This window comes from Phycodurus eques, chromosome 5 (genome assembly GCF_024500275.1).
Source record: "Phycodurus eques isolate BA_2022a chromosome 5, UOR_Pequ_1.1, whole genome shotgun sequence".
NCBI lineage: Eukaryota > Metazoa > Chordata > Actinopteri > Syngnathiformes > Syngnathidae > Phycodurus > Phycodurus eques.
The window spans coordinates 15,478,043-15,505,817 of NC_084529.1; the positions used below are offsets into that span (position 1 = coordinate 15,478,043).

Sequence of the window (27,775 nt, forward strand, 5' to 3'; positions counted from 1 at the left end):
TGGATGGAAATGAATTAAAAGTCAATAATCAATGAGTAAACGACTCCAAATGTGGCTGGAGAGTCAATGATTGTGCAAGGCTAAACACAACCGCCCGGTAGGTACCAAACTAATTGGCCAGGCACCAAGAATAATCGCAAGGAAATCGCCACAATACGCACCTGTGGAGATGATTATGAGTCATCCTGGTGGGCGATGAGGCGCTCGACCTCTCTGCGTGCACCTTAGAGCAAGCGCGTTGTCCGCTGAGGTGTTGATTGGCTTCCGTAGCGAGCTGTTGTTTACACTTTGTACAGTGGTGGAAGGTCAAGGCAAGCAAAACCGTCTTCTCTGCTGGGTTAAACACAATCACAAGCACTGACCTACATTTCTAATACTGTATCTGTTCCATTAAATGTTGTTAATTTATTCCCAGTAGTGTATTCCCTCCATTTCGTCGTCTTTTTTTTTTTTTTTTCGTCCAATCGGATTTCAGCTTTTATGTGTTGCCATGTCAATGTAATCTGCCCAGGGCCTTAGACTATATTAATAAAGGCACTGTTTCTTTAACCAAGCAGAAGGTAGCTCAGTTTAACAGAGTAAAAGTCGTGATTCTTTTTATAGAAATATTGAAATAAAAGTAAAAAGTATTTTGCATTAAAACTACTCTGACAAGTAGAATTTATCAAAACAGTTACTCAAGTAAATGTAACGTAGTAAATGTGTCGGATTACTACCCACCTTCTTTGGACCTTTATCGGCCCCCGTGCCAGACTTTATAGAGCCCTGCTGTGGAGCTTGCCAGGATGCATTTGTGAGATTACAAACCCGCATTCTTACGTAACCAACCACTTGGCAAGGTTACAACATCGGTAGCCGGCACCAGAAATTGATCGGCCGTGGGGCCGTAACGGGGCTGAGGGGGCCCTCGGCGAGGATCAATCGCAGGGTTCACCTTTGCTGTCGCTTCTGTCAACGTGAAGTGGGGAGAACAGCGAGTACCTGTCTGTGCACGCACACATTTACTCACCGGATCGTTCACAAGTGTGTACCAGAAAGAGATTAAAGGTGTACAACGGCTGAAAGGAGTTTTACCCAGAGAACGACCACGCTGAACTTGTGCTTAGCTGAGCTCACAGAGGGTGAATCAGCCTGTGCTGAGTGGCGTCGTTTTTTTTGTTTTTTTTTCTTATTTTCTTCTAACATGGAGCGGCCGACAGTCAACAACACGCTGTGCTTACCCACCGTTCACAATTGATAGGATAGAAGAAAGCAACACTGCGCTCCGCCTGCTTGAAAATCCACGGCACAGCGTTTTTAATAATCACACTTGAGGTGATAAATAGTTTTTCATTTTACCCAGCAGGTATGCATTTTAAGATCATAGTACAGGTGTGTCCAAACTGCTTCCTCCGTGGGCCGCATGCAGAACAGTCGAACGATGCAAGGGGCGCTTTGACATTCCTCCACTTTGTTACGCCCACCAAAACCGATCCATCGAGCAATCATAAATTGTAACTATTCTAAAAAACTGCTGCATCACAGCTTTCTGTTTGTTAAAGATGATGAGGCAAATAGTTTGAGGTAATTTCTGATTTTGGGGTGGCCCGCAGTTCTGTATCCCACTGAAATAGATCCACCACTGCCCTGAGCAGATCTCCATATTCAGAACCGAAACGTTTCACAATCTGTCAGAAGCTGACAATTTTTAAAGCAGTGCTTACTTGAGGATCATAATTGATTGTTAATGTGATATTATCACAAATCCGATTTTGACGCAGAGCAGGAAGTGGAGGAAACCACCAGGATGTTATGTTCTGTGACAATGTAAGCATGAAACCTGCCGAACGAAAATATGGACTCTCTTCTTTCACCATAAAAAAAAGTTTGTTTGTAGCGTTTTCCATTCTTTTTTGTTTTCATTCTTTGGTAATCAGCAGTAGAACATAGTTTGGTTTCACCAAAAACACCAAAAGGTGGAGAAAACGAGCTTTTTGTAGGGGGAAACAAACCTGCAAATTGCAAATAGTTTGTGCTTTTGTGACTCCTTAAATTATAAAACAACAAAAACAAGACTGATAAAGGTCTTTTGATGGCAAAATAATTCTTTACAGATATACAGTTATGAAAGTTGAGTTGCTGGACTTGAACGTCAGCGGCGTTTGTCATTCACTCCATGAACTGCGTCATCTTTTCTCACATTTACGACACACGCTTTTTACCATCCTATAGGGATGCATACTCTGTATATACTGTACCATACACGTACTGTACATACTCTGTTTGGATGGGAGGTGCCTAAACTTGTCCAACTTCCAACGTGTTGGCATTACTCTCTCTCGTAATTGACGAGCCACGATTCAACCCCTAATCTTTATCTTCTACTCAAAAGCTGTGCGGGTCTCAAAGCCAAAGCAATGCAACGCTACCATCTGCAGTGATCTGTTAGCCATCATCACACTTACACTGAATTTTACAGACAAGCTGGGCGAGACCCTTTGTTTCGCCTACCCGTTGAAAAAAAAAAAAACTACCTAATTGCTGCTTGTTGTTTTGCTTTGGTGTCGTGCATCACGAGTGAAATATAAATATAACACGAAACCGGACTTCATCATCTTCTCGACGAGGTGTAGGCCCTCCCCGCCGCCGCGTCATTATCCTCATCTTCCTCACAGGGTCGGCGAGTACTTTAAAGTGATTCTACGCTGTCGCTAATTGAGTGCTTTGTGCGCCGGCCTCGGGTTCCGTCAGCACGCCGGAGGAAACGTGCGGCATCATTTGCCACGCTGCCTGGTGGACGGCTGTGACGTCATACTGCCGTATCCTAGCAACCGGCCTGGAAGAAGGGCTCACTCAGGCAAAGCTTCACTTCCAGCTGGTGTGCATATATGTGTGTGCGTGAGTGTGTGTGTATGTTAGCTGGCCCGGATAATGGATGAGTGTTGAAGGAGTCCTGCGAGGACGATAAATATCAGCGAAACATTTATCTCAAATTACCACAGCCCAACTTTTCTCTTTCTCCTTCTTTTGACTTACTTTTCCTGTTTCTGGCTTTTCAGCGACTGTTTTTGTCGTTCTCCTCGCACATCGTCCACTTCGGTGCTGATAGTTCCATTAGTTACAGAGCCTTCCCGCTCCTCTGACTACCATGTTTAATCATTAGGAGAGGGTCAGCAAACTCAGAGAAAAAAAGATTTGTCTTTTTTGGGGTTTTGCCTCATTACACCAATGTTTCTTCTACCTTTGATTCTTTTTCTTCACCTTGCACCTGCACAATCTAATGAGGGCCCACACACGCACGCTGAAATGATTAAGAGATTATACTGGAGTAAAGTCAGAATTCTACTTGAAAAAAGGGTTATTTTACAAGAATAAAGTTGTTACATATTGGGCAAAAGTTATCCATCCATTTTCAACATCGCTAATCCTGGTTAGGGTCACAGGGTGCTGGAGCCTTTCTCAGCCGACTTTGGGCAAAAGTCAAACTACACCCTGAACTGGTCAGTTGCAGGACACAAATAGACAGACAACCATTCACACTGGCACTGAGTGGGAACTGAACCCACGCTGCCCGCACCAAAGTCAGGCGAGTGCACCACTACACTATCAGGGATGGGGGAAGTGATTTCACAAGAAAATGTGAAAACTCCGTTATTTTAAGATACATGTGAGCCATAATATTAATAATATAATAATAATAAAACAACAATAAACAATAAAAAAAATAAAACAACAATAAACAATAAAAATATAATATTAAGTAAATTTGTAATATTATGAAATGAAGTTGTAATATGTCACTGTTATATGAAAAATAAGTCATAATGTGATTTTTTTTAAAATTACAAAATAAAGTTGCGATATTACACTAAAAAGCTTGTAATATTCGATCCAAAAAGCTAAAAAAAAAATAAACATGTAAAATATAAGTCATGATATGACATGAAAAACTCTTATTTTACAAGAATAAAGTTGTAATATGTGGGGAAAGGTAATTTTATGAGAACAAAGAGGTATTATGTAAAATTGTCATAGTTTTAAAATTAAGTTGTAATATTGCATAAGTAAACTTGTAATATTATGAAAAGTTGGTATTTTATGAAAAATAATATTCATGTTACTTTGAAAAAGTATTTTTATGTGATAAAATGCACATTTATCCCAAAAAGTCATATCTCCTTCAAAAAGCTGTTATTTTGTGAAAATAAAGTTTGTGATTATTTTACAAGATAAAGATGGAATATTACAAGAATGAAGTCATAATATGTGAAAAAAAAGTAATTTTACAAGAATTCAGTTGTAGAGTTACCTGAATATTTATTTTTGATCGATAAACTGGTAATATGAGGTAAAAAAAAAGAAGAAAAAAAAAGATTTTAATAAACTTGTAATAATAACAAAGAAAAAGATTACCGGAGAAAAAAAAGAAAAAAAAGAATAAAGTCATCCTATTGCAACAATAAAGTACAATTTAATATGATAATATGGTCTTAATATTAAGAGAAACAAAGTTGTAATATTATAAAATGGGCTAATCTTGTGAGAAAAACACGAGGTTATGAGGTAACTGTTGTTACTTTCTCATTTGTTTTCAAAAATCATATTGTAACTAGTCATAATATTAACGGAAAATATTGCTGTTTTTGAGAGTTAAGTCGTAATGTTACAAACATTTTATTAATTTTATTTTACTTGATGTAAATGACAAATATTTATAACAAAATTTTTTTTATGTGAATTAAGTTGTAATATTACAAGATAAAAAGTAAATCAATAAATTCATAACATTACAACTTTGTGAATTAAGTTGTAATATTACAAGATAAAAATAAATAAATACATTCATAATATTACAACTTTGTGAATTAAGTTATAATATTACAAGATACAAATAAATAAATAAATTCATAATTTTACAACTTTATTCACGTGACTTTTTTCATTTTTTTTCCAGGTAAGATAGCTTTTGTCTTGTTAAAAAAAGCTGTTGTTCACAATAAATACATTTTAATATTACATGAATAATAGTTGCTGATGGTGTAGTGGTACACTCGCCTGACTTTGGTGCAGGCAGCGTGGGTTCAGTTCCAACTCAGTGACGGTGTGAATGTGAATGTGAGTGCGAATGGTTGTCCGTGTCTATATGTGCCCTGCGACCAGTACAGGGTGTAGTCCGCCTTTCGCCCGAAGTCAGCTGGTATAGGCTCCAGTGCCCCGTGACCCTAACCAGGATAAGCGGTGTTGAAAATGAATAATGACATAATATAATGAGAAACTTTTTTTTTTCTTTCAAGAATAAATTCATTATACCAAGTGACGGTGATGGTTATTTTCTGGGAAGAAGGTCAACATTTTACGACAATGACATTTTGGATTATAAGTATTGCATTGCGTTTAGCAAGTCTACCTAATATTGTGTCCAATGTAGTCAAACGCGACTCTCTTGTCCCTCGTACCACAAAAAAAAAAGAATGCTTAATTCAACGTCCAAAAAAGAGTGCTAATGTGTCTTCTGTCCTTGTTGCCAGTGCTGAGCATCGGAGAAGGAGGCTTCTGGGAAGGCAGCGTCAAAGGGAGGACGGGCTGGTTTCCTGCCGACTGCGTGGAAGAAGTTCAGATGAGGCAGTTTGACCCTCGGCTAGGTAAGGCGCGCTCATGAATAATAAAATCTACAATACATTAAAAAGTCCAATTCATCATTGAGTACACAATTATACTTATATACATAACATATGCATATACAATATATTATATATTGACATATTAATGGGAAAGGTTGTTATTTTATGAAAGTCGTATGAGAATATATTTAGAATATTAACGTGAAGTTGTATTAGTAACAAGTAAAGGAGGGTTCACGAGAATCATGATGTCGAAACATTGTGAGAAAAAAGTAGTATATAATTTTTAATGTGAGAAAAAAAAAGATTAGAGATTAAAGTATTGTATGTGAAAAAGTTATTTTGTGGTTTTAAAATAAATGGAATATTCTGAATAAAATGGTAATGTTGACAGGAAAAGTCAGTAGTTCAGGGGACTGAAGTCATAAAAAATCCACATGTAATAAAATTATTATCATGAGAAAAAACATCTTATTAACAGGGGAAATTGTTGAGATATCAAAATATTGACAACAAAGTTATTTATGAGATTTTTTTTAAGTACAGGAATTTACCCTAATCAGCAGTTTTTTTTTATCGAGAATCTTTGTTTTTATTTTATTTTATTTTTGTTTTACATAGTACTTAAGTGTGTACTTAAGCACAGAGCAGTGAGTACTTCTTCCACCTCTGGTCTGGTGTAGTCTGAGCAAGTCATTTCCTCAGCAAAAGTGCTTTTTTTGTTGTTGTGTTTTTGTTGGAGAGATGCAGTTTCCTCCGTTCTTGGGCGTAGCGCAATGAGAAAAGAGCGGAATCCCTAAATACTCGATTTAAATGCATTGCTGCCTGGGAAAGGATACGAGGCAGGCTGGGGAAGATTGAGGAAAAAAAAGAGAGAGGCAGAAAGCAGCGAGACATATGGTGGCGAGAACTCTACAGGACAGCAAAGTGAATGTAGCTGTGAGTCTCTTTTCACGGAGGGAGGCAGAAACGAGCGGCCATATTACACTCCACTCACTCGTCGGCACGGACGTGTCATGTGACTCCACATTTATTATTCAGGATCTTAAGACCATGGAGATAAAAAAAACAACACAAATTAAGAAAAGAACACGACCGTGTTTCAATGTGTTCAGGAAATAGTGTGAATAAATTCATGTCATTTGGATTGGTAGACTCCCCCCCACTCCCCACAAATGCAAATTGTAATCGTCCTGTTTTTGAGCTCCACAGCGGGACATTTCAAGCATGTAAACACAGAGAAAATCATAATGGATACCCATTTTACGTAATTGAAACTGATATTACTAAACAGATTCTAAATGGATTGCATGTTTACACGCCTCTTATTTGGAACTTTTTGTCAAGAACAAAAACACTGATGCAAGTAAGTAGGGCTGCAGCTATCGAATATTTTAGTATTCGACTATCCAACCAAAATGTTTATCAAATAATCGGTTATTCGGATAAATTATATTTTTGCTTAATTGAAGAGCAATTCTGAATACACAAGAAAAAATCAGAAACTTCACTTAAAAATAAATGTCCAATTGTTTTTACTTTTTGGAGATAATCAACTGTTTCTTAAATGTTATTTCTTAAATTCACATTGCGCAGCAAACTAGTTTCTTGTATAAAAATGCTTTCAGTAAGGAAATTTCAAACACAAATAAAAATACTGGTAAATAAAACATAAATTTAAGTTTCAACTCAGCATTTTTTTCTTGTTAGCATTTCTAAAGTCTAAAAGTCTAAGTTATAAATTAAAAAAATATTATTCATTAAAAAAGGCATAAGGAGCCTGTTGTGCAACGCCGCTTGAGCAGCTCGCATTTTAGGATGTGACAACATCATACAGTGGGTTCGTGCCTGTGCGTTTAAGAGCTTAGACCAGACTAACTAAACTCAAATGAAAATGAAAACACCTCGATAGGAAACACAAATATTAACTTAATTCATCTTTTGACGAACCTTGCCACTCACAATCATGTTTTCACCTACAGTACTTGACTCAAACTGGAGCCACTTGCAGATACGATACTAGCTCACTGGCTATGTGCTTAAATCACTGAGCAAAACTTCCTTGACAAGCAAGCACCCCGAATGAAGTCACGTTATAGTCTCACACATTACTCTACTTATCGCCGTTGTAATGAACTGGCCACAAATTCAACGGTAGTCATAATTAATAGAAACCTTAGTCCTCCGCAGCGCTAACGTTATGCTAGTAAGTTGCATTAACGTTAAACTCAGTGATTTGCGCAACGTTCATCTTCAGCTTTTCCACCACATTCCACACTTTCGGAATTTTGTCTTCTTTTCTAGCATTTGTCTTCTCTGACATCGTCGCCATCTTCCTCTTTTAACGGCGGCTTGCAAACTACCACATCGTCGCCATTTGTTCCGCGGTCCTCGGATCAAACACCTACGCTCCGCTTCCGCCAACTTCGTTCGCGTTGATGACGTAACTACGTTGAGCTCGTCTGTCTGCTTCACAATTCAACACTTTCCAGCCATTAACAGGCAGCTACTGTATATACCAATAGAATCGAACTGGCAGGGCTGGCAATAAATTAATTAAATAAGTGGATCCCCGAGGCAGAAAAAAATCCTCGAGCATTTTTTCTACTCGAAAGATTCGAGTACTCGTTGCAGCCCACGTAACTGTCGGTCTGTTGTCTTCAAAGTATGTATTGAATCTTCTCCTTAACCCTCCTGTTATGTTCATTTGTCAGGGACATCAATGATGTTCCCGGGTCAATTTGACCCGGTGCATGTTTAATTATCCAAAAGATGTCCGAAACCAAAAGAAATCCCAACAAGCGATTCAACTATTCTATCAATATTTAATGCAATCGTGTTCCTTACCACTCACAGGGTAATGGTTTAATTAGGATAATTCATTCGTTTTTCATTTTTAAAAAAACATGTTCAAACTTTTTTTTATTGTTTCACCACTTTATTACTTTTGAAAAACCAACATATAAAACACAATAGTTTTTCATAAAATTGAAACATAACATTTAAATTTTGTTTGACAGACATGCAGTTTGTGAACCAGAAATGAACAAAATAACAAGCAATAGCAATATAACAAGGTGTGTGTGTGTCTGTCTGTACATCTACACAGCACACGAGTGACATGTCATCACACTTTGCTTTGTGCAAATTAATTTTGCACATTTCGCACAGGTCATGCTTGTTTTGACATTATCAGATGGCCTGCAGACATGGCACCTCTTCCTTTTTCCCCCCAGCACAAACCTAGAAACAAGAGGACCATGATTACTTTACTATGGTGTCTTTTTGGTGATCCCAAGACACACACAACACACTGTCATACACTTATACACACACACGCACACTTACCTCACTTTCTAGTGTACTAGGTGCAGTCCTCTCCTGGATCTCCCTCACTGTGGCTGCAGCGGCCGGGGTCCTTGGCATGTGCTGCCTCAGTTGGATGTGGGGTGTCACAAGAGCCTTCTCCAGCTCATCGAGAAAGATGCGCCTCTTGTACAGCTTTGACACATTCCAGTCAGGAAAGATCTCAGTCCAGATGACAAACGCATTATAGGCCGATACATTGATCATTTTATGAAAATGACCAATGGCCAGCACGCAAGTCATTCGCTTGGTGCTGTAGGACCGTGTTACTTTGTCCAAGTTGTCTACCCCCCCTTTGGTGGCATTGTAATCCAGGATCATGCTTGGTTGATTGGTCCTCTCTTGTGCTGATTTCAGCAGTTTTGTGCAGTGCTCATGAGCACAACATTTTTTCCCTTTTTGGGGCAGTAAGACATTAGGGCTGTGGTGTCTGTGAAGGCAAATTTGGAAGATTGGCTGACATATTTGGGGATGAAGACCACTGTATTTCACCCTTTTTTGTCTTGCTTGGAGGAATAGGAATATCAATTCCCTCATCTGGTTCAAAATCACAATCATTAGAATCAGAATTTAGCTCAAGATAGTCTTCATCTTCAGACACATCCTCCTCTATTTCACTGTCCTGATCAAAGATGACTTCCAGAGCCTTCTGGACTGTCATCCTTTTGCTTCTGTTGCTCATTTTGGAAAGGTCTGCCTGACAGAGTGTAATGTTGGTAGGACTCCCATGCAGAGAATCTTTATGTTTTGTGGGTGTGGGTGGAGAACATAAATGGTTCCCGTCAAAAGTCATCGCACCTGTATGTGTGTGTGCGTGTGTGCGTGTTTGTGTGACTGTGTGTGTGTCAGTGAGTGAGACTAAGTCTCACAGTTACAAAGAGAAATATTCTGACATTTCTGACACCCTTTTACCTCCAGTTTGACTGGTGGGTCAAATTGACCCGAACAGTATCTATGTGATATAAACATGCAGGGGATGGTTGCAAATATGTCAGATGAACCATTTTCATTTTATATGTTGATTGCACTAATTAAGGCAAGCAGAAGAAGTTTCTTCCTGCAAAAATACTTTTAACTATTTTTCCTAGAGCTTCAAACCTTAAAACGGGTCAATAAGTAAATAATTCAAGACTTTCAATAATGATTCAAGCGTGACTCTGCTAATATTTTTATGAATATTTATTACTTTGGTTGAATGGAAGAAAGTTATACTGTACATTTGTCTTGTAAATCATTGTGAATGGAAAGAAAATGGTGTAAATTTCTGTCCTGTTATATGACATGAGGTTATGGGTGCTGTTTTTGTCAAATGACACATGCTGAATATAACAGCAGCATTTTATCACGTTTATTTTCAAATTATGTTTAAAGAACTGTTGTTAGCGAGGTTTTACTTTTTGCTTCAATTTTTAGTTTCACCAAAAACATTTATATTTAGAATTTAGCATTTGTATTGATATTTAACATCCATCCATACGTTTTCTGTACCGCTTTTCCACACTGGGGGACACGGGTGATATTTAACATTTAGATTAAAATTTAATATGTATATTTCAATAACATTTAGATATATATTTAACATTTAGCTTCATTTAGATTTAGATGTAACATGTAGATTTAACGTTCATATTCAGCATTAAGATTTACCATTTAGCGTTAACATTGAGATTTATTTTTAACATTTACACTTTACCATTTAGATCTGACATTTACACAATGTCATCTGCCTTATTTTTTTTTCGAGCAGCCAATTTATTGGCAAATATGCCACTGTTTGGCTCAAAATTTGTTACACTGTAATATATAATAGTGCCTCACCAGCCACAAACCTCACCGCACATCACTGCCCTTTTGTGGAATACAATACCTCATTTTGCCATTTTAATAGTCGTTGTTCCCGCAAAGCAGAGAGAATATGCCTCTCTCTTACAGTGCAGACGCTTTTCTTGCTGGCTCTGTTTGCTTCACTTCTGTTTACATTATTTCTTAGTGATAAGCTTGTTTTTCTTCTAAAAAAAAAAAATAGAAGCAACGACTCCTGGATATTTTTAAACCTGCGGGCCTGTACTTTTTTTGTAGATGCAGTCAGTTGTTGCCATATTCCAATATTTTCTGATACCCTCTCACCATTACATGAGCGTGGCCTGCTAATTAGCACAAGACTGCTATTAGCAACAAGACCAGCAATCAAGATGCCTTCCTTTTCCACTGAGGACTATCACGAACTGCTGCAGAGGATGTCAACCCTGGAAACAAAAACCCACCGTCTTGAAGTGTATGTGTGTGTATGTCTCAAAATGGTGAGCAGAAGTGTGCTAACAGACAGCCACTTAGCTCAACAAAGAGGACGGATGAGGACTGTGGAAATGGTAATGGGCTATCCATCATTTCTCCCTGGAATTTACTGGGAGCAAAGCCCAAAGATATGGGACAACATCTAAAAGGGAGGACAAAAGACCAGCAGATAGAATAGATAGATAGAATCACCTTTTATTGTTATGAACATGCATGTATATGAAATATGTTCTCTGCATTTAACCCATCACAGTGAACACAGACACAAGTTAGTGGAACACACTGAAGCAGGGGGCAGCTGAAGCGCCCAGGGAACATTTCGGGGTATCAGTGTCTTGCTCAAGGACACTACAGCCGTGAGTCCAGGAGATGTTGGCGGATGGTCCAGTCGGGGTCTTGAACCTAGGTCCCCCACAGTGGCAGGCGATGATCTTAACCATTGGTCCACGGCTGCCCGAGATTACTGAGGAATCCGGCTGACCTGCGTTTTGGGCTGCTTCAACCTCAAATGAGCGGCCGGGCACGGTCGCTACAGCGAAGGGCAAGAAAAAAGGAGTCGATGCAAAACATTGACACCAGACTTACAAATAGATTTGAGCCACTTTTACAAGACCCTGGCCAAGAATGCTCATCCCCCACCACCACTGAAAGGTACATACAAGAACAAAAATTGTAATAGTTGGTGATGGAGCTGTCAAGGATGTGAAATGTTTTTTGCAGTGAGAAGAACACCAAAGTACCGTATTTTCACGACCATAAGGGGCACTTAAAAGTCTTAAATTTTCTCCAAAATGGACGGGCGCCTTATAATGCGGTGCGCCTTATGTGTGCACTGAGTTCCAAAGTCTGTAAATGTTGTTGTGTGACTTTGATGAGCGCTCCGCTTGACTGACTGGGAGCATTTCCTCCCGACACGCTGCTTAAATAGAGGAAAGGCGGACGTGACTGAGGACAGCATGCAGACGTTAGAGGGGGAAGGGTGCGGGTGAAAGAGGATGCTAAAGGCACGCCCCCAGTAGGTATATAGTGCCGGTATGTGCATTGTGCAAAACAACATCGGTTTGGCAAAGGACCCCCGAAAATGGCACCTACGAAGAGACATGCTTACGAAGCACAGTTTAAACTGCAAGCTATCAGTTGGATGCCTGTTCTCAGGTATCTGCTTTGACTGTTGTCCGAGCTTTCATGAAACCGGCATCATTGCTGAAGAGCCCCCGGCAACGAGACTGACTCAGACAATGACGAGAGGGAACCCGGCATGTTTGATGGAGAACTTCCCCAGCTGTTCATTTTGGATACAGAAGATGAGGACTTTGATGGATTTGTGGATGAGAATTGTTCAAAGAATAGCGTGAGTACATTGTTAAATACTTCAATAAAGTACAACCAAACTCAGTTTTGCTACTGCTGCCTTTTTAAAAACATACGCTAGCATGCATGCTAGCGTATGTTTTAACATGCATGCATCCTACCGTATGTTTTAAGATAGCATATGTTTTACCATGCCTGCGCCTAATAATATGTTGTGCCTTATCTATGTGTTAAATTACAGCAATAGACCCCGCAACTGAGACTTTAAGTCGGTGCACCTTATGGTCACGAAGATACGGTACTGTTTTACCAATGACATGGTGTCTGATATCTCTAAAAAAAAAATAATCCTGCAGATCACTAATCAGCACCCAACTGTGAAATCTGTCATAAAACAGACAGGGGCGCTTGATGTTCTTAAGCAGCAATCAGAGGTACTGAAGCGAGATTTAATTGATCTCCTAAAAAAAGTGCAATGTTTGGATACTGGGGTTTTCGTAAGTGGACCGCTCCCACTTGTACAATTTGGAGATGAACGTTTCCCTAGGCTCAGTCAATTAAATAAGTGGCTCAAAGAAGTGTGTACTGCACTATCCATGCATTTCATTGACAATTTCTGCATTTTTTGGGAGTGCATACAGGCAGACGGTTTCTGTCTAAATAGACAAGGGGTTAAGTTATTGGCTGCCAACAGTTTTTACTGTGTACGTCATTCAGCAGCCCGAAAAGAAAACACTGGCCTTGTTGACATGGCTGAAGGACAAAAAGATGCAGTTGTTCCCAAACAATCGGAGGAACAAGAGATACAGCGACACGAGGCGCAGACGGATTCATCAGCGTCATCCAAACAATCAGAGGAGCGAATGACAAAATGAATGACAAATGAGATGAGCCAGCACGTTGAATCTCCCACACCCCTCCCTGCCCCATTGGAGCAAAGCCCTGTCAGTGTTGATCCAGACAGCATCAGGACAGTTTTTATGCAGGTGATGATGAGGGCTGATTGATGACAGGTGCGCTCATGACAAGCCCAACCCAAAACTCACTCTCTACTAGCCTAAATTCTCTTTTAGGTGTGACGGACAGGATGAAGACTATTGTCAATATTGGAATCCAACGCACACCACGCCAAGATCTTCCTCCCATCCCCCCTCGCCTGAAACCACCATCCCCTCTTCCACCCATGAAGAATCTTATCTGCGAATGTGACTGATATCTCCGGGGTCTTTTCCAGAATAAGTCAGACCTCTATGGAGATCAGGCATTTTTCATCCCTGTAATTACAAGGGACAGAAACTTGGTCAAAGAAATATATGGCACAAAAAAATTTGAACTACAAACTTAGTGAGGATAAAATGTGAATCTATCAAACCATTATCTCCAGTTATCTCTGCGAGACTAGAATCAGAATCAGAATCATCTTTATTTGCCAAGTATGTCCAAAACACAAGGAATTTGTCTCCGGTAGTTGGAGTGTCGAATAGGGGGGAAAGGTGATGGTATTGCTGTTATTTTTAAGTCATAATGACTCAGAGCTCACTTTAAGTCATTATTTCAGTGTAAAGAAATTATCCTGGGTGATTTTAGCTGCTCTGTTTTTTAGTTAAAGGTGACCCAAAGGTTATTGTTTTCATAATTTATAGGCCTCCAAGATACAATAGAAAATTTATGGAGGATTTTTCAGAACTGCTGTCAGTTATTTGTACTGACTACAATATTTTGTCATAACGGGAGACTTTAACATTCATGTTGAAAATAACATCTCTCTGCTATACTCGACACGTTTGACCTCTCTCAACATATTAAGAGTCCAACCCGCACTCAAAGTCACATCTTAGACCTGGTCATCTCTAAGGATGTTGAAATTCTATCAATTGACATTGAGGATATGGCTATTTCTGACCATTTTTGTGAATTCTTTGAATTAGAGATTCTCCCAAAAGTTCAGACAACCTCTATGTCTATTAAGAAAAGGTACATCAATGAGAGTACCGCCACTAAGTTTATGGAGACCAAAGCTGTGCCACAAACTGTGAATGCTGAGACAGTTGATGAACTTTTGGATAATTTCACCTGGAAAATCTCAAATGTCATGAATGCTGTCACTCCTATTAAAACTTAGACAATCTTGAGGCGACCTAGAACACCGTGGAGGAGCACAATGATGGTAAAGACCTCTAAATCAAAGTGTAGGAAAGCAGAAAGTAAGTGGAGAAAAACTAAACTCCAAATTGACTATGACCTCGACAGACAAAGTCATGTAATTTTAACCAAGAGTTAGTCAGGGCTAGACAGCAACACTTTTCTGAAACAGTAAAAACTTCAACAATACTCGCACTCTGTTTGCTGTAGTTGACCAGCTTACAACCCCTTTGAATCAGATAGCTCCAGAACTCCTAACAGCAGATAAAGGCAATGAATTTGCTTGTTATTTTAGTGAAAAAATACAATCCATCAGGTTAAATATCAGCACAAATCAGCAAAATGATAAAATTATACTACATCTGAAGCCACCCTGGAAAAACTCTAATACCATGTCACAATTTGGTACAGTTGACCAAAAAAACTGGAGAGAAAACGGTTCAGCAGCTAAAACCATCAATGAGCTGTCTTGACTCAATACTATCTGACTTTTTCAAAGCTATTGCCAAGTCTGTGCTAGCTGATTTGCAGCAAATAATCAATTGCTCACTTAAGTCAGATTAGTTTCCTAAAGCTCTTGAAGTAACTGACATTAAAGCCTCTGCTAAAAAATAGAACGCTCGATGTTTCCATTTTAGCAAGCTGGAGACCCATCTCAAATCTCCCTTTCATAGCCAAGATTGTCGAGAAAGTTATTTTTAATCAACTCAGCAATTTCTTGAACTTAAATGGACTTTTTTTCAGGTTTCCGAACTAATCACAGTACAGAATCTGCTCTTATCAAAGTGCGAAATGATATAAGATTGAATACTGACTCGGGAAAGGTGTCAATTCTGGTCTTGTTGGACCTCAGTGCGGCTTTTGATATGGTAGATCCTAATATACTGCTGAACAGGTTGGAAACTTGTGTAGGACTAAATGGAACAGTCATTAAATGGTTCAGGTCCTACCTGGAGAAAAGGAGTTATTTTGTAACCATTGGAAGTGTTCAATCTCATCGACTGGCAATGACCTATGGGGTCCCTCAAGGGTCAGTTCTTGGACTCCTCCTGTTCAGCCTGTATATGCTACCCTTGGGTAAAATTCTTCAGAACTTTAATTTTAACTATCATAGCTCTGCAGATGACACACAGTTATATCTAGCAGTGTCTCCAGATGACTACAGTTCAATTGAGATGTTGTGTCACTGTCTAAAACAGATAAATATCTGGATGAGCCAAAATTTTCTTCAATTAAACCACAACAAAACTGAGATAATTGTTTTTGGCAATAAAGAAAAGAGGGTTGCTGTTAATAAATACCTGGAGTCACTCTCTTTAAAAACCAAAGACCAAGTCCAAAACCTTGGTGTACTGATAGATTCGGACCTGACTTTCAACAGTCATATCCAATCAATTACTAAAACTGCGTTATACCATCTGAGGAATATATCCAGAGTGAAGGCTTGAATGTGTTAAGCTGACCAGGAGAAGCTCATCCATGCCTTTATCTCAATTAGACTTGACTTATTTTAATGGTCTTCTGACTGGACTCCCCAAAAAGAGCATTAAACAGCTGCAGCTCATTCAAAATGCTGCAGCTCGGGTTCTGACCAGAACAAGGAGGTCAGAGCATATTACTCCAATTCTAAAGTCTTTACACTGCCTTCTAGTCAGCTTTAGAGTAGATTTTAAAGTACTGCTACTGGTCTATAAATCACTAAACGGTTTAGGTCCTGAATACATGAAAGAAATGCAAATGGCATATAAACCCAGGAGGGCTCTGAGATCGACAGACTCGGGACAAATAGTGGAACACAGAGTCCAAAGCAAACATGGTGAAGCAGCATTTAGCGATTATGCTTGACACAAATGGAATAAGTTGCCAACAGAAGTTACATCAGCCCCAAGTATGAATGTTTTTAAGTCCAGGTTAAAAACTCTTATTTTCTCTATCATGCTTTTTAGAGCATTTCCACTTTTAAATGATGTTTCTTGCACTGTACGCTGTTTTAATTGTACTTTTGTTTATTTATTTATTTTCTTTGTTTTAAATGTTTATACGCTGTTTTTTTTCTTTGTTTTTAAATGCTTTTAATAATGTTAAGCACATTGCGTTATTTAGAGAAATGTGCAAGTGAGTTTTCTATTCATTTCTTCAAAGTGATGTTACATAATAGCTTCCCATTTCTTGATAGCAAGAGTGAAAACAGGTGCTCAGGAATACTTTAAAAAGTGTGTTTTAATGTGTTTAAAGGATGTGGTAGTGGTAAAACTAAATAAACCTATGTTTATATAGTCTTGCTATTTTCACCTACCATGGGGGGAACGTATCCACAGTGGGGGTTATTTAGTGTTGTGTGCAGCCCAAAATGATTAAAATGAAACAGTGGTGTATTTTTATTTATTTATTTATTTTTATTTTTTACTGAATAACAGACCAATTTGTGAGAAACACTGAGGCGTGGATAAATTAATCTCTTCTCCAGACTCATCAACTGTGATTCAACACACACACACACACACACACAGCTTTTGTTTACCTGAAGGTAAGCATCGAGGCGTCGTTGACAGTTAGGCCAATATGTCTCGGCCTAGTGAAGCAGGCAAGACGGCAATTGAGATGAAGCCTGCATTCTCCTTCTTTTTCTTTTCCCTCGGTGCCCTCTTATCAGTCATCCCTCTGAGGGCTTCATCACTCTGCTCTGAAAATGGACCCTGGGAAGTCCAAAAAAAAGAAAAAGGAAAGAAAGAAATGATGGCTCCAGGGCGAGGTGGCCGCTCCTGGTGAGTCTGCGGCCGTTTATCTTGGAGCAGGTGAAAAATGTCAGCGGCGATTTTGTGGGGGGAGAACGGACGAAAGAAGGCGTAAATGAGCTGATGTAGAAGGTGAGGGTGCAAAGCAAATGCTAGATTGCTTTGTGGGTGTTGTTTTGAGTTACATGGTGTCATTCTGGGACTTTTGGAGGACCCTTGTGGTTAGGTTAATACTTTTATTGATCCCATAAATTATGGATTATTGCGCTTGGGCAATGTGAGCTATTGTCTAATTTTAGTTTGGGGTAGCTGATTGGAGCCAAAAGAAGGTCCACTTGGGAAAAAACAGCATTGTGCAGACAGTCCCCGGCCCCCCGGTTCGAGGAAACTGCAGGACGACATCTCCGCCAGCAGATCGAACGGACCCCCAGCATGGAAATTGTACGATTATGATTGTACTGCATATTCATAGCGTCCAGTCATTTAAAAGAGAAAAAGCTCTGAAGCAACCCTCGAAATATCTCACATACATCGCACTATGCATGAATTAAAAATGTCAAAAGTGAGCTTTGCAAAAATTTTCTGCAGTATTCATTTATGATTTTAACTAATTTAGTTGTAAATGTTAAATACAGGCGGCACGGTGGCCGACTGGTTAGAGCGTCAGCCTCACAGTTCTGAGGACCCGGGTTCAATCCCCGGTCCCGCCTGTGTGGAGTTTGCATGTTCTCCCTGTGCCTGCGTGGGTTTTCTCCGGGCACTCCGGTTTCCTCCCACATCCCAAAAACATGTGTGGTCGGTTGATTGCAGACTCTAAATTCCCCATAGGTGTGAATGTGAGTGCAAATGGTTCTTTCTATGTGCCCTGCGATTGGCTGGGGACCGGTTCAGGGTGTACCCCACCTCCTGCCCAAAAACAGCCCGGGATCCTAGTGAGGATAAGCGGTAAAGAAAATGAATGGATGGATGGAAATTTTTAGTAGAAATTTCTACTTTTTCTTTTGTTCAAAATTCAACAGAAGTTTTTTCTTTTATTTTATTCTGGTATCGGGCTGAGTGATTTTAGAAGTGAACCGCGATGTTGCATTTTTACTACACAGCTGATGCCATGGAGCAAAAAAAAACCACTCAATTGTTACTTCTTTAAATCACACTGACCTTAAATCGTGATTAGTGAAGAAGCTCCAGCGCTCAATGCATGCCTTCCATCTCACACACGCACACGTATGACGCTGTTTACACATGCTAATGGAGGGGATAATGATGTGAGCCTGTCTTTGCCTTTCTAATGATGCGACTCAAATGGCCACAGGCTGCTCATTTTCACCAATAGCGGTCTTGTTAATCTCTTAGCAGTGTTGGGGAGTAGTAACTCATTACATGTCGGAAGATTAGCTCATTTAATTACAACATTCATGAAGTTGCAATACATTACATTACTGGGAGAAAGTGAAACGTAACTTTACCTGAGGAAAGTCCGCTAGCCTGATGCTAACACACAATGAAAAATGCTATAGATGGGCTAACGAGTAGCATTGGTGTTGCGGTGTTTATATATGTATATACAGAACTGCGAATATGCGGGGGTGCACTGTGTACCCTTCAGACAATGGATATTTGACCACAAATTGTGCAGCAACACATATAGACAGACAATATACCAATACTCACAGGCATATATTCTTTTTATCCTCTGTGTAAAATGTTAATTGTACTGAAGGTTTCTGATATCTGGGTCACATATGGGACGTCAATGAAATAAGTAATCAGAAAAATAAATACTCAAGTAACTGTACCTGAGAAAATATACTTATTTATTTGACTTCCTACCACTGCTGCATTCTCATGTTTCTTGGGAACACCTGCAGCCGTTTAAAGACACGTTTTTCTCTCTGATGGGAAAAAGCAATAGCATCGTTCGCGGCGCCGGTTGGGCTTTTACAGGCCCGCGGTTCTCATTCATCGGCGCACACTTGAATGACTCACACACAGCCGCATGAATCAGCCCCGTCGTGCCCAGCCAGGGTGCTATTTTTAGCGCAGCCATTAAGAAGTTTGGAAATGTGTCTGCACACCCTCGGAATGCTTAAGCGTACGCGTGGCTGCGGCAGTGTGGCGAGTAGAGAAAGAAAGAGGAGAGGAAGAGAGGATGATGCAATGCACTCATGAGGGAACACCTGGTGAAGACACTCACGGGCCACAACATTAGGTACACTTGAAAGCAGAAGCAAAATTTGATTTGGGGGGCCCTCTAAGTAAATAATATTCTTGTTTTTTTTTTTTACATACAGCATATCCCCATGAGAGATTATAATGAGTACAATAAATTAATTAAATAATAAATTAAAACTAATTCTAGGCTTGCTAAAATGAGCCTGTTTTGAGTGGTCGGCTGAGTGTGGCTGACTATACTGTAATTGGCGCTAGGTAGTTGCTACTTGTTGCCAAAAGCAGTGATTATATTTTCACTTATGGAGGCAGCACTTCATTACCAAACCGTCGACTTGCACTTGTCAATTAGTGTGCAGATCTGTGCAAATAACCATGTCCACGCAAACACAAATATCTTTAAAAAGGTGGGTTTTTCCAGTGTGCTTTATGTCCTCTGTCATGTCATCTATCGAGAGTAGTTGCTGTTAGATATAAAAAGTCTACACACCCCTTTTCAAATGCCAGGTTATTTTCATGTAAGCATCATCTTGCTTTGGGGATGATTTTGTTCAGCTGGAACTGGGGCCTTAGTCAAGGTGGAGGGAATTATGAACAGTTCCAAATAGAAGTCAGTGTTAACACAAAACCTTCAGGATTCTACTAGAACGCAAAATAAATGTCAGGAAAAGCCTCCTAAAATGGCTGAACTTTATTTGGGGTTTATTAGAGGCACTTTAAATGGTGGTAGGTGTGTGCTCACTCTCATTTAAACATGTATGAATGTGATTGGTTCATTCACAGTTGTTTATTTTTACTTAGCCTCGATAAGATTTCATTGGCAATCCTTTATTTTTTTTCTCTGTATTATGAAAAATTCTTCTCACACATAAAGTTAAAAAAAACAGAATATGCAGATCGTTCCGTGATTTAATCTCAAAAGGTTCATTCTACGCATTGTCAACCTGGCTAACCCCTTCGTTCGACTCCTGTGTTGTACTCCTGAGGTTTTTTTTTTTTTTTTTTTTTGTTCGTGTGAGACAGGTTCAAATGACAAACCAAGAGGCCAAGGGAATTTTTAATTAGCGGAATTTTTGTGCAGGTGAGTACTCATCAAGACAGAATCCAGGCGGTGTCCTGCGGTGTGTTTTGATTGAAAACAAAGAACCCCAAAAACATGCAGTTTGAAAAATAATAAGGTTGGAAACATAATAGCATGTGTCAGCTATGTACTTCAAAATAAAAGCAATTCAAGCTGCAATGCATCTAATTGACATCCAAAAATGCCCACCTAAAACGGAATTAGATTATTTAGTTTGTATTTTGATTGTTTGGTGATTGAGTTTAGAGGGTATTATGAAAGCATCGGAATTGTTTTTGGTACTTTTTGTTAAGTACTTATTTTAAGTTTTAAGTGATAAGATTTTGGTTTGATAGAAATTGTTTTAAATGAGTAATTCTCAACTTGTGTGTCACGGATAGCTCGTAAAAAATTACATGTATTTGGTATTCAGATTTTTTGGGGGTTATAGTACAGAGGCACACCATGTTCCCATTCCGTATTAGGTAAGCGACAGGAAACGTTACTCATTTGTGTTCTAGTCACTAGTTTAATCCGGAAACATACAGTACAGCTCAGCCTGTGGCTAGCGGGCGTCATGGCTAGCAATATGCTTTTGACGGTATGCCAAACTCATTTGATATTGCATTTAAAACTAAGACATACTGTACATGTGCTTTCAGAGGCTATTTGGAAAAAAAATGCTTAATCGTTCTTAATTTCTGTAAAACGGTGCCATGACTTTGCAACATCAGGAAAATGCGGGTCCCAGCGTGACAACTTTTGAGAAACAGTGATTTTAATAATAAATATAGAAATATCAACATAATTTATAAAAATATCAAGCAACCTCAGAAATATGTAAAATACCTCCTTTTTTACAATAATTCTGTTTTTATACTTAAATTAATTTGTGTGTAATTTTGTGACAGTCATTCAAGTTAATATAGAAGAAAAAAAGCTTATCAAGCAACCACAGAAATATGTACATTTTCTGCAATATTTTACAGTATTTCTTTGGAAATTCTTTAATTATATTGTTTGTTTTATGTGTTAATTGATTAGGTTTATTTTCATAAAAGCCACTGATTAAAATAAAAGCATTTCAATCAACCACATATGTATAATATAGTATTTTTCAATAATTTTATTGTATTATAAATTTTAGGAGTAATGTCTAGTCATTTTAATTTTAAAACAGCGTATGAAGCGACCATAAAAAAAAATATATTTTTTAACATTTTGTTATTTTTAAAATTTTATATACTGTTTTATTTTGGTCATTGTGTATTAGCATTTTATGCAGTATTATGCCATAATAATGAATAAGGATAATAATAATTTAATTGGTTCATTATATTTTAGATGCAGCGTATAATTTAATAACATCCTTTATAATTTGTATAATCAAGCAACCACAGAAATATTTTCCACTTTCTAGTTGTATTTAATTGTTATTGAAAATTTTAAAATGTCACTAACGGCGGTGGCCGACTGGTTAGCACATCCGCCTCGCAGTTCTGAAGACCGGGGTTCAAATCCCGGCCCGCCTGTGTGGAGTTTGGATGTTCTCCCGGTGCCTGTGTGGTTGTTCTCCGGGTACTCCGGTTTCCTCCCACGTCCCAAAAACATGCATGGTAGGTTGATTGAAGATTCTAAATTGCCCTTAGGTGTGAATGTGAGTGTGAACGATTGTTTGTTTCTATGTGCCCTGTGATTGGCTGGCGACCAAAGATAGCTGGGATAGGCTCCAGCACGCCCGCGACCCTAGTGAGGATTAGCAGAACGGAAGATGAATGAATGAATGAATACTTTGCATTCATCACAGTGGTTTCAGAGTGCATCACTCCCTACAGCTGCTTCAAATTACACTGATCTCAAATGAACAGTATGTGAGGTACTCTATTAAGATGGGTGCTAATAAACTATTAAAAAGTGACTTTTAATCTTTAATATGTTAAATGAACACTGAATAAGACATGCAGCCTTTTTGCCTTCACCTCTCGGTTGGTTAGTTTTTTTTCCCTTGTGATGTTATCAGAAAGGTCCAGTCTTCGCCCTTCACACTGAAAATGTCATGTTGTTACCACCTTTTTGTGGTGTGTGCGCGCTAAGTATGCCTGTCACATTTCTTATCGCACCTCGTCGCTCCTGTGCTGCTTCTTGTCGAGACGGCAAATATCTGTCAGCGTTTCACTCGAAAGTCGTCGTTTGCGCACGACTGAGGCCCGTCGCATATGAGGGGCAGTTAGGGACATTATTCAGGATTATCTCTCACACTTACTATTAAAATGCTTTCACACACACACACAAATTACTAAAAGCCTCACATAAACACAACTCAAACACTCTCATACGCACGGGTCTTGCTCTCATAAAGACTACTCAAACACTCTCATACGCACGAGTCTATATATAACGTCAAACAAAATAGTGAATTCATTAAAGAAATAAAGTGATTTTTAATGTAGAAATTAGGATGAAATTTGCCCTCTGAAAAGTACTTCAGTGTTCACTCTATGTGTACTAAAGAAAAACTTTTCAACTATATTCTAATTTATTGAGATGTACATATATTTGAAAAAGTCATGAAATATTTGACTCTGAGTGTGTGTAGTCTGGAGTGCATATCTAAGCCAGGGTTTCACAATGACAATTAAATTCCTTCATTCCCTTTGGCCACCTCATTAGCTACACCGGCGGAGGGGAGCTGAAATGCGACTATACGGGCATCCTGCCGGCAACGAACCGCTTCGTCTTCTTGACTTGGCGAAGCTCGTTTTCCTGCTTCCTCCACTTGCGAACCATGTATTCGTTCTCTCGCGGCTGCGGCTGCTCGATTCCCATGTTCCTCTGCGTAACTAATAGCTTGACTGTGCTTCGTAAGCGTGTCTCTTCGTAGGTGCCATTTTCGGGGGTCCTTAGCCAAACCGATGCACATACCGGCACTATATACCTACTGGGGGCGTGTCTTTAGCCTCCTTTGTCACGCACACCCTTCCCCCTTTACGTCCGCATGCTGTCCTCAGTCACATCCGCCTTCCTCTATATAAGCAGCCTGTCAGCAGGAAATGCTCCCAGTCAGTCAAGCGGCGCGCTCATGAAAGTCACACAACAACATTTACAGATTTTGGAACTCGGTGCACACATAAGGCGCGCCGCACTATAAGGCACCCCGTCCATTTTGGAGAAAATTTAAGACTTTTAAGTGCGCCTTATGGTCGTGAAAATATGGTAAATATATATATATGTATGTACTATACAGTATAATGCGATGTAACACTACTGCTTAAGTTAGGCTTACTATTGTACTATATGGCTGTTGGTCAATGCCATATTTTATTTTGAAACCAGTTCTTCTTCAACTCATAAATACACGCCAACTGTATTTTATTAAACCCATTCACTGCTAATGACGGCTGTTGAATTCAAATATCCATGTTAACATGGAGGCCTGGCAGTGATTAATTGGATGAGCTTATATTACTGTTGAATTCATGCTCATTTGTAGCATGCTTGGGGGCGGTTATGAAATGTTGTAACATGTAACACTTTGCCTATTGACAGTGTCGCGTGTAGCGTGTGGAGTCAACAAGCACGTTAGCATCGCGGGCGAATCCATCGTATTGTTAGAAAAGGGGAGCCAGACTGTAAAGCGCTCATCGAAGACGCGTCTGTGCTAGGAAAGTTGAGCTGAGTCGGCGATATCGGAGTGGCGGCTAAATGGGCGAACTGCTCATATGGGGCAACCCGCCTTTCCAAGTTTGAGCCTGTGTGTGTGTGTGTGTGTGTGTGTGTGTGTGTGAGTGAGCAAGTGTGCGTGTTCTTGTGAGTGCGCTTGTGCGAGTATAGAGCATGTGTGCGTGTGTCTGCAGAATGCTTTTCCTCCGAAGTCAGTCGGGTGCGATGTGAGGCGTCTGTCACTCTGCAGAGGCGCGAGCCACATCAAACGGTAATAGATAACGACGACGACGGCGGCGTGATGGCGGGAATGAATCACAGCCAAGCGGCTCCGCTCCAGTCGAAGACGTATCGCGCTTGACGTGGAGCCTGATCGGAGGACAGCAGGTCACGTTCACGTAAACACACGTTCTCCGGTGTGCGAGTGTCAGGCGCGCTTCGCTGTACATTCCCTTCGTGTTCTGTCCTTCCTACTTATTTCATACTTTTGGTGCCTGAAGGTTGACTCACCTCAGTAGCCACAAAAGTAGAGCAGAACTCCGCTGAAATTCCATACGGAAACAGCGCTGTCCTCCAAAGGACTTAAAGGAACAAAATGTATTCAGATCTTATCCAAAAGGAATCAATGAACATTGACCAACATCATAATTTTTCTGTGAACGATGGATTTATGGATGGTTTTAAAGGACAATTAAGACCATTTTGAAGAGAAAAAAAAAACGTAAAAACTATAGACTTGTTTTAAGTCTTGTTTTACTGGCCAGTCCTTTCTAAATTACTAAATGATCTTAAAAATGCCACAATAGACAAAGACAAAACCGCAAACTTCTGAAACTGAGACTCAGACGCAGGACGCGCAATCAAACAAGATCCATGCATGTTTCTTTAATAAGAAAAATAGCCCTGTAGAGTATTGTACTTCATAAAAACCTTCAGTAATGATATAAAAAATAATATAAACAATTAAATAGTTTTTGCATTATACTTTCATGCATCATTGTGCAGCTCCTTCTGGTGTGTTCATCTTGGCCACCAGCGTATGTACATATACGAAAAGAAGACGGTCACAACTGCTTTGTAAGGAGGATAAATAATATATGCCTCTGAGTTTTGTTATATTGTCCATCTACGTGTCGGGGCATTGTTTGTGTTCAAATATCCGTTACTAAATGGGTTGTAACATAGATGCTAGTTTTGTCAGCCCATCTGTGGTGTTTTGCATTGTGTTTTAGCATTAAGCTAGGGGACTTTCTCAAATCTTTGCTCATGATTCAAGACAAAAAAAATGCTTTCAGGGCGTACGAAAGACATCTAGGGCACTTTTATTGCTGTCAAATATCAAAACAGCTCAAATTTGACCCGGAGAGTGTGTAGGGGTGATGATGTATTTACAGTATTGTTGCTTTAAGAACCATTTCTAATTGGCTAGCTCACCGGGTGTTTGCCAGCAAACGTCGTTCTGTTCGGCGAGCTTTGACACAACTCGCCTCTTGTTGTGAGCACGTTTCCGCTGAATTATTCAAGGCTTCCTCCACTTTGACAAGAGCAGAGGTATTTTCGGTCCATGACGACACTCGGGTGGTAACGAGGAGCTCTCCGAAGGCTCTTCAAGCGAACCCACTGAAATCTGAGCGAGCGAGTGAGAGAGATTGAGAGAGTGGAGATGTGAAGCAGTTGTTTGCTGGAGGCTGAAAGAGTCTGACACACTTTCGGCTGCTTGAGAAGGAAAAATGCAGATAAGGCGAGCGTGGAAGGGCGGCGTCGAGTTCGGATCGGTTCAGGGGATCGGCCCTCGCATCTAATCTCTAGACGGGACACAAAATGGACTGTTGTCCCATGTTGGTGTCCGAACTGCCTGTTGTGTGTAGCAGAATCGACGGCGTGGTGACGGTGGTGAAGGCGGAGCAAGCCAGGACGTTGTGGCGTGATTTTGACTGGGGTAAGTCCAGCGGTGTAAAGTACAAATATTTTGTTATGCACTATAAATAGATTTTTTTTTAGGTATCTGTTTACTTTTTAGTTGTACAGTGGACCCCCGGCTATATGCAGGAGACAAGGAAAATCTGAAAATCCGCGGAATAATTGTGCTCATTATGATTGCTTTTTTTTTTTTTATATTTTTTTTTAAACCCCACAAATCCTTGAATAAGTGAGGATAAACCATCCATGAGTTTTCAGGGTTGGTCTCCCCCCCAAAAAACAAACAAAAACAAAACAAAAAAAAATCAAAAAATGGAAATTGGAAATAAAAAAAAAACACTTATACGTCAAAATAGGCTAGTTACTTTAGTCAACATTCGTGGACAACAACACGACATAAAAAGATGTAGATTGATCGAGATCTTGGGTCTTATAAGACGGGGAAAAACGGGCAGCAGCAACATCACTGCATTTTTTTACTTTTACTTACCCTAATTTTCTCAGAAGACAGTAAACATTAATTAACTGACCTTTTCACCATGACATCACGCATACTTCCAGTTGGCAGAAACCATCGTAAACAAACCTTATATGTCATTTGAGCAAGGCAGAGCGATGATTTTAGGATTTTAGCCTTTTAGATCGAATGTGTGACGTGGCAGTCGAAAATAAGTCAAATTACTTAAAAAAGCGAGAAGGAACTATAAGGAGATAAGTTGATTTTAAAAACATTCGATTCAAAACTATTTTGAGGGTGAAATTGATAGCGTGCTGTAGTGCTGACGTTCATTCAGTTTAGCAAAATTATCCAAAGTCAACCAGACCAAACATTTTCCTGTAGGATAATGCCCTCCCTAACCCGATGATGGAGTTTCCACTACTTTTAGTTTTTTTTCCACTACTATGAAAAGGTGGCAAATAACAGACTCTGTGATTGTGACATTGTTATTTTCCAGGAAGGAACTAACCTGAAGCAACGAGCTATTTTGTCATTTAGCTGTCAGGACTTTCTGACAGAAAACCTCTCTTTTCTCTCAACGAGATGTCTCTCACCGCTCGACAGTAACTTGCCTCCCTTCCCTCGCTCTTTACTCTGAAAACTGTGACCGAAACTGATGCGCGCTTTTCAGGATTTGTGCTGACTTTTCTCTAATCGTCTGTCCCTTCCCTCACCCTCTCCGATTGTCAGCGTGCTAAATTTATCCTGAGTGAGGCGGGACATTTAGTTCAAATAATCTTCTTGTCTCCGATTAGGGCAGTGGGGTTAGACGAACAAATCATTTTCATGGGACTTTTTGCTGAAGGAGTTGGGTACCAAACTGATTTTGGACATCTTAACTGATTGTTAACATTTGAGACCACATACGACTGCTCTTGTCGACGTCTCCATTGACAATTGCCAATCTCCATGCCAAGAACTTCCAGAAAATACAAAGAAGAAGAAATAGATAGCTAGGCTAACTGTTATCTTATCTGGAAACTATATCGGTTCCGCACGGCTCCAATCAATGTTGATA

General features: G+C 39.6%; 1 protein-coding gene across 1 annotated transcript in view; it reads left to right on the forward strand.

Annotated features, from left to right (window-relative positions):
* The window catches only part of shank3a (SH3 and multiple ankyrin repeat domains 3a), a 219,495-nt gene that overhangs the window by 154,207 nt on the left and 37,513 nt on the right, over positions 1–27,775 (forward strand). The window contains exon 15 of the mRNA XM_061677680.1: positions 5,508–5,621. Within this exon, the coding sequence (XP_061533664.1) occupies positions 5,508–5,621 (114 nt within the window). The remainder of the gene's footprint in view (positions 1–5,507; positions 5,622–27,775) is intronic.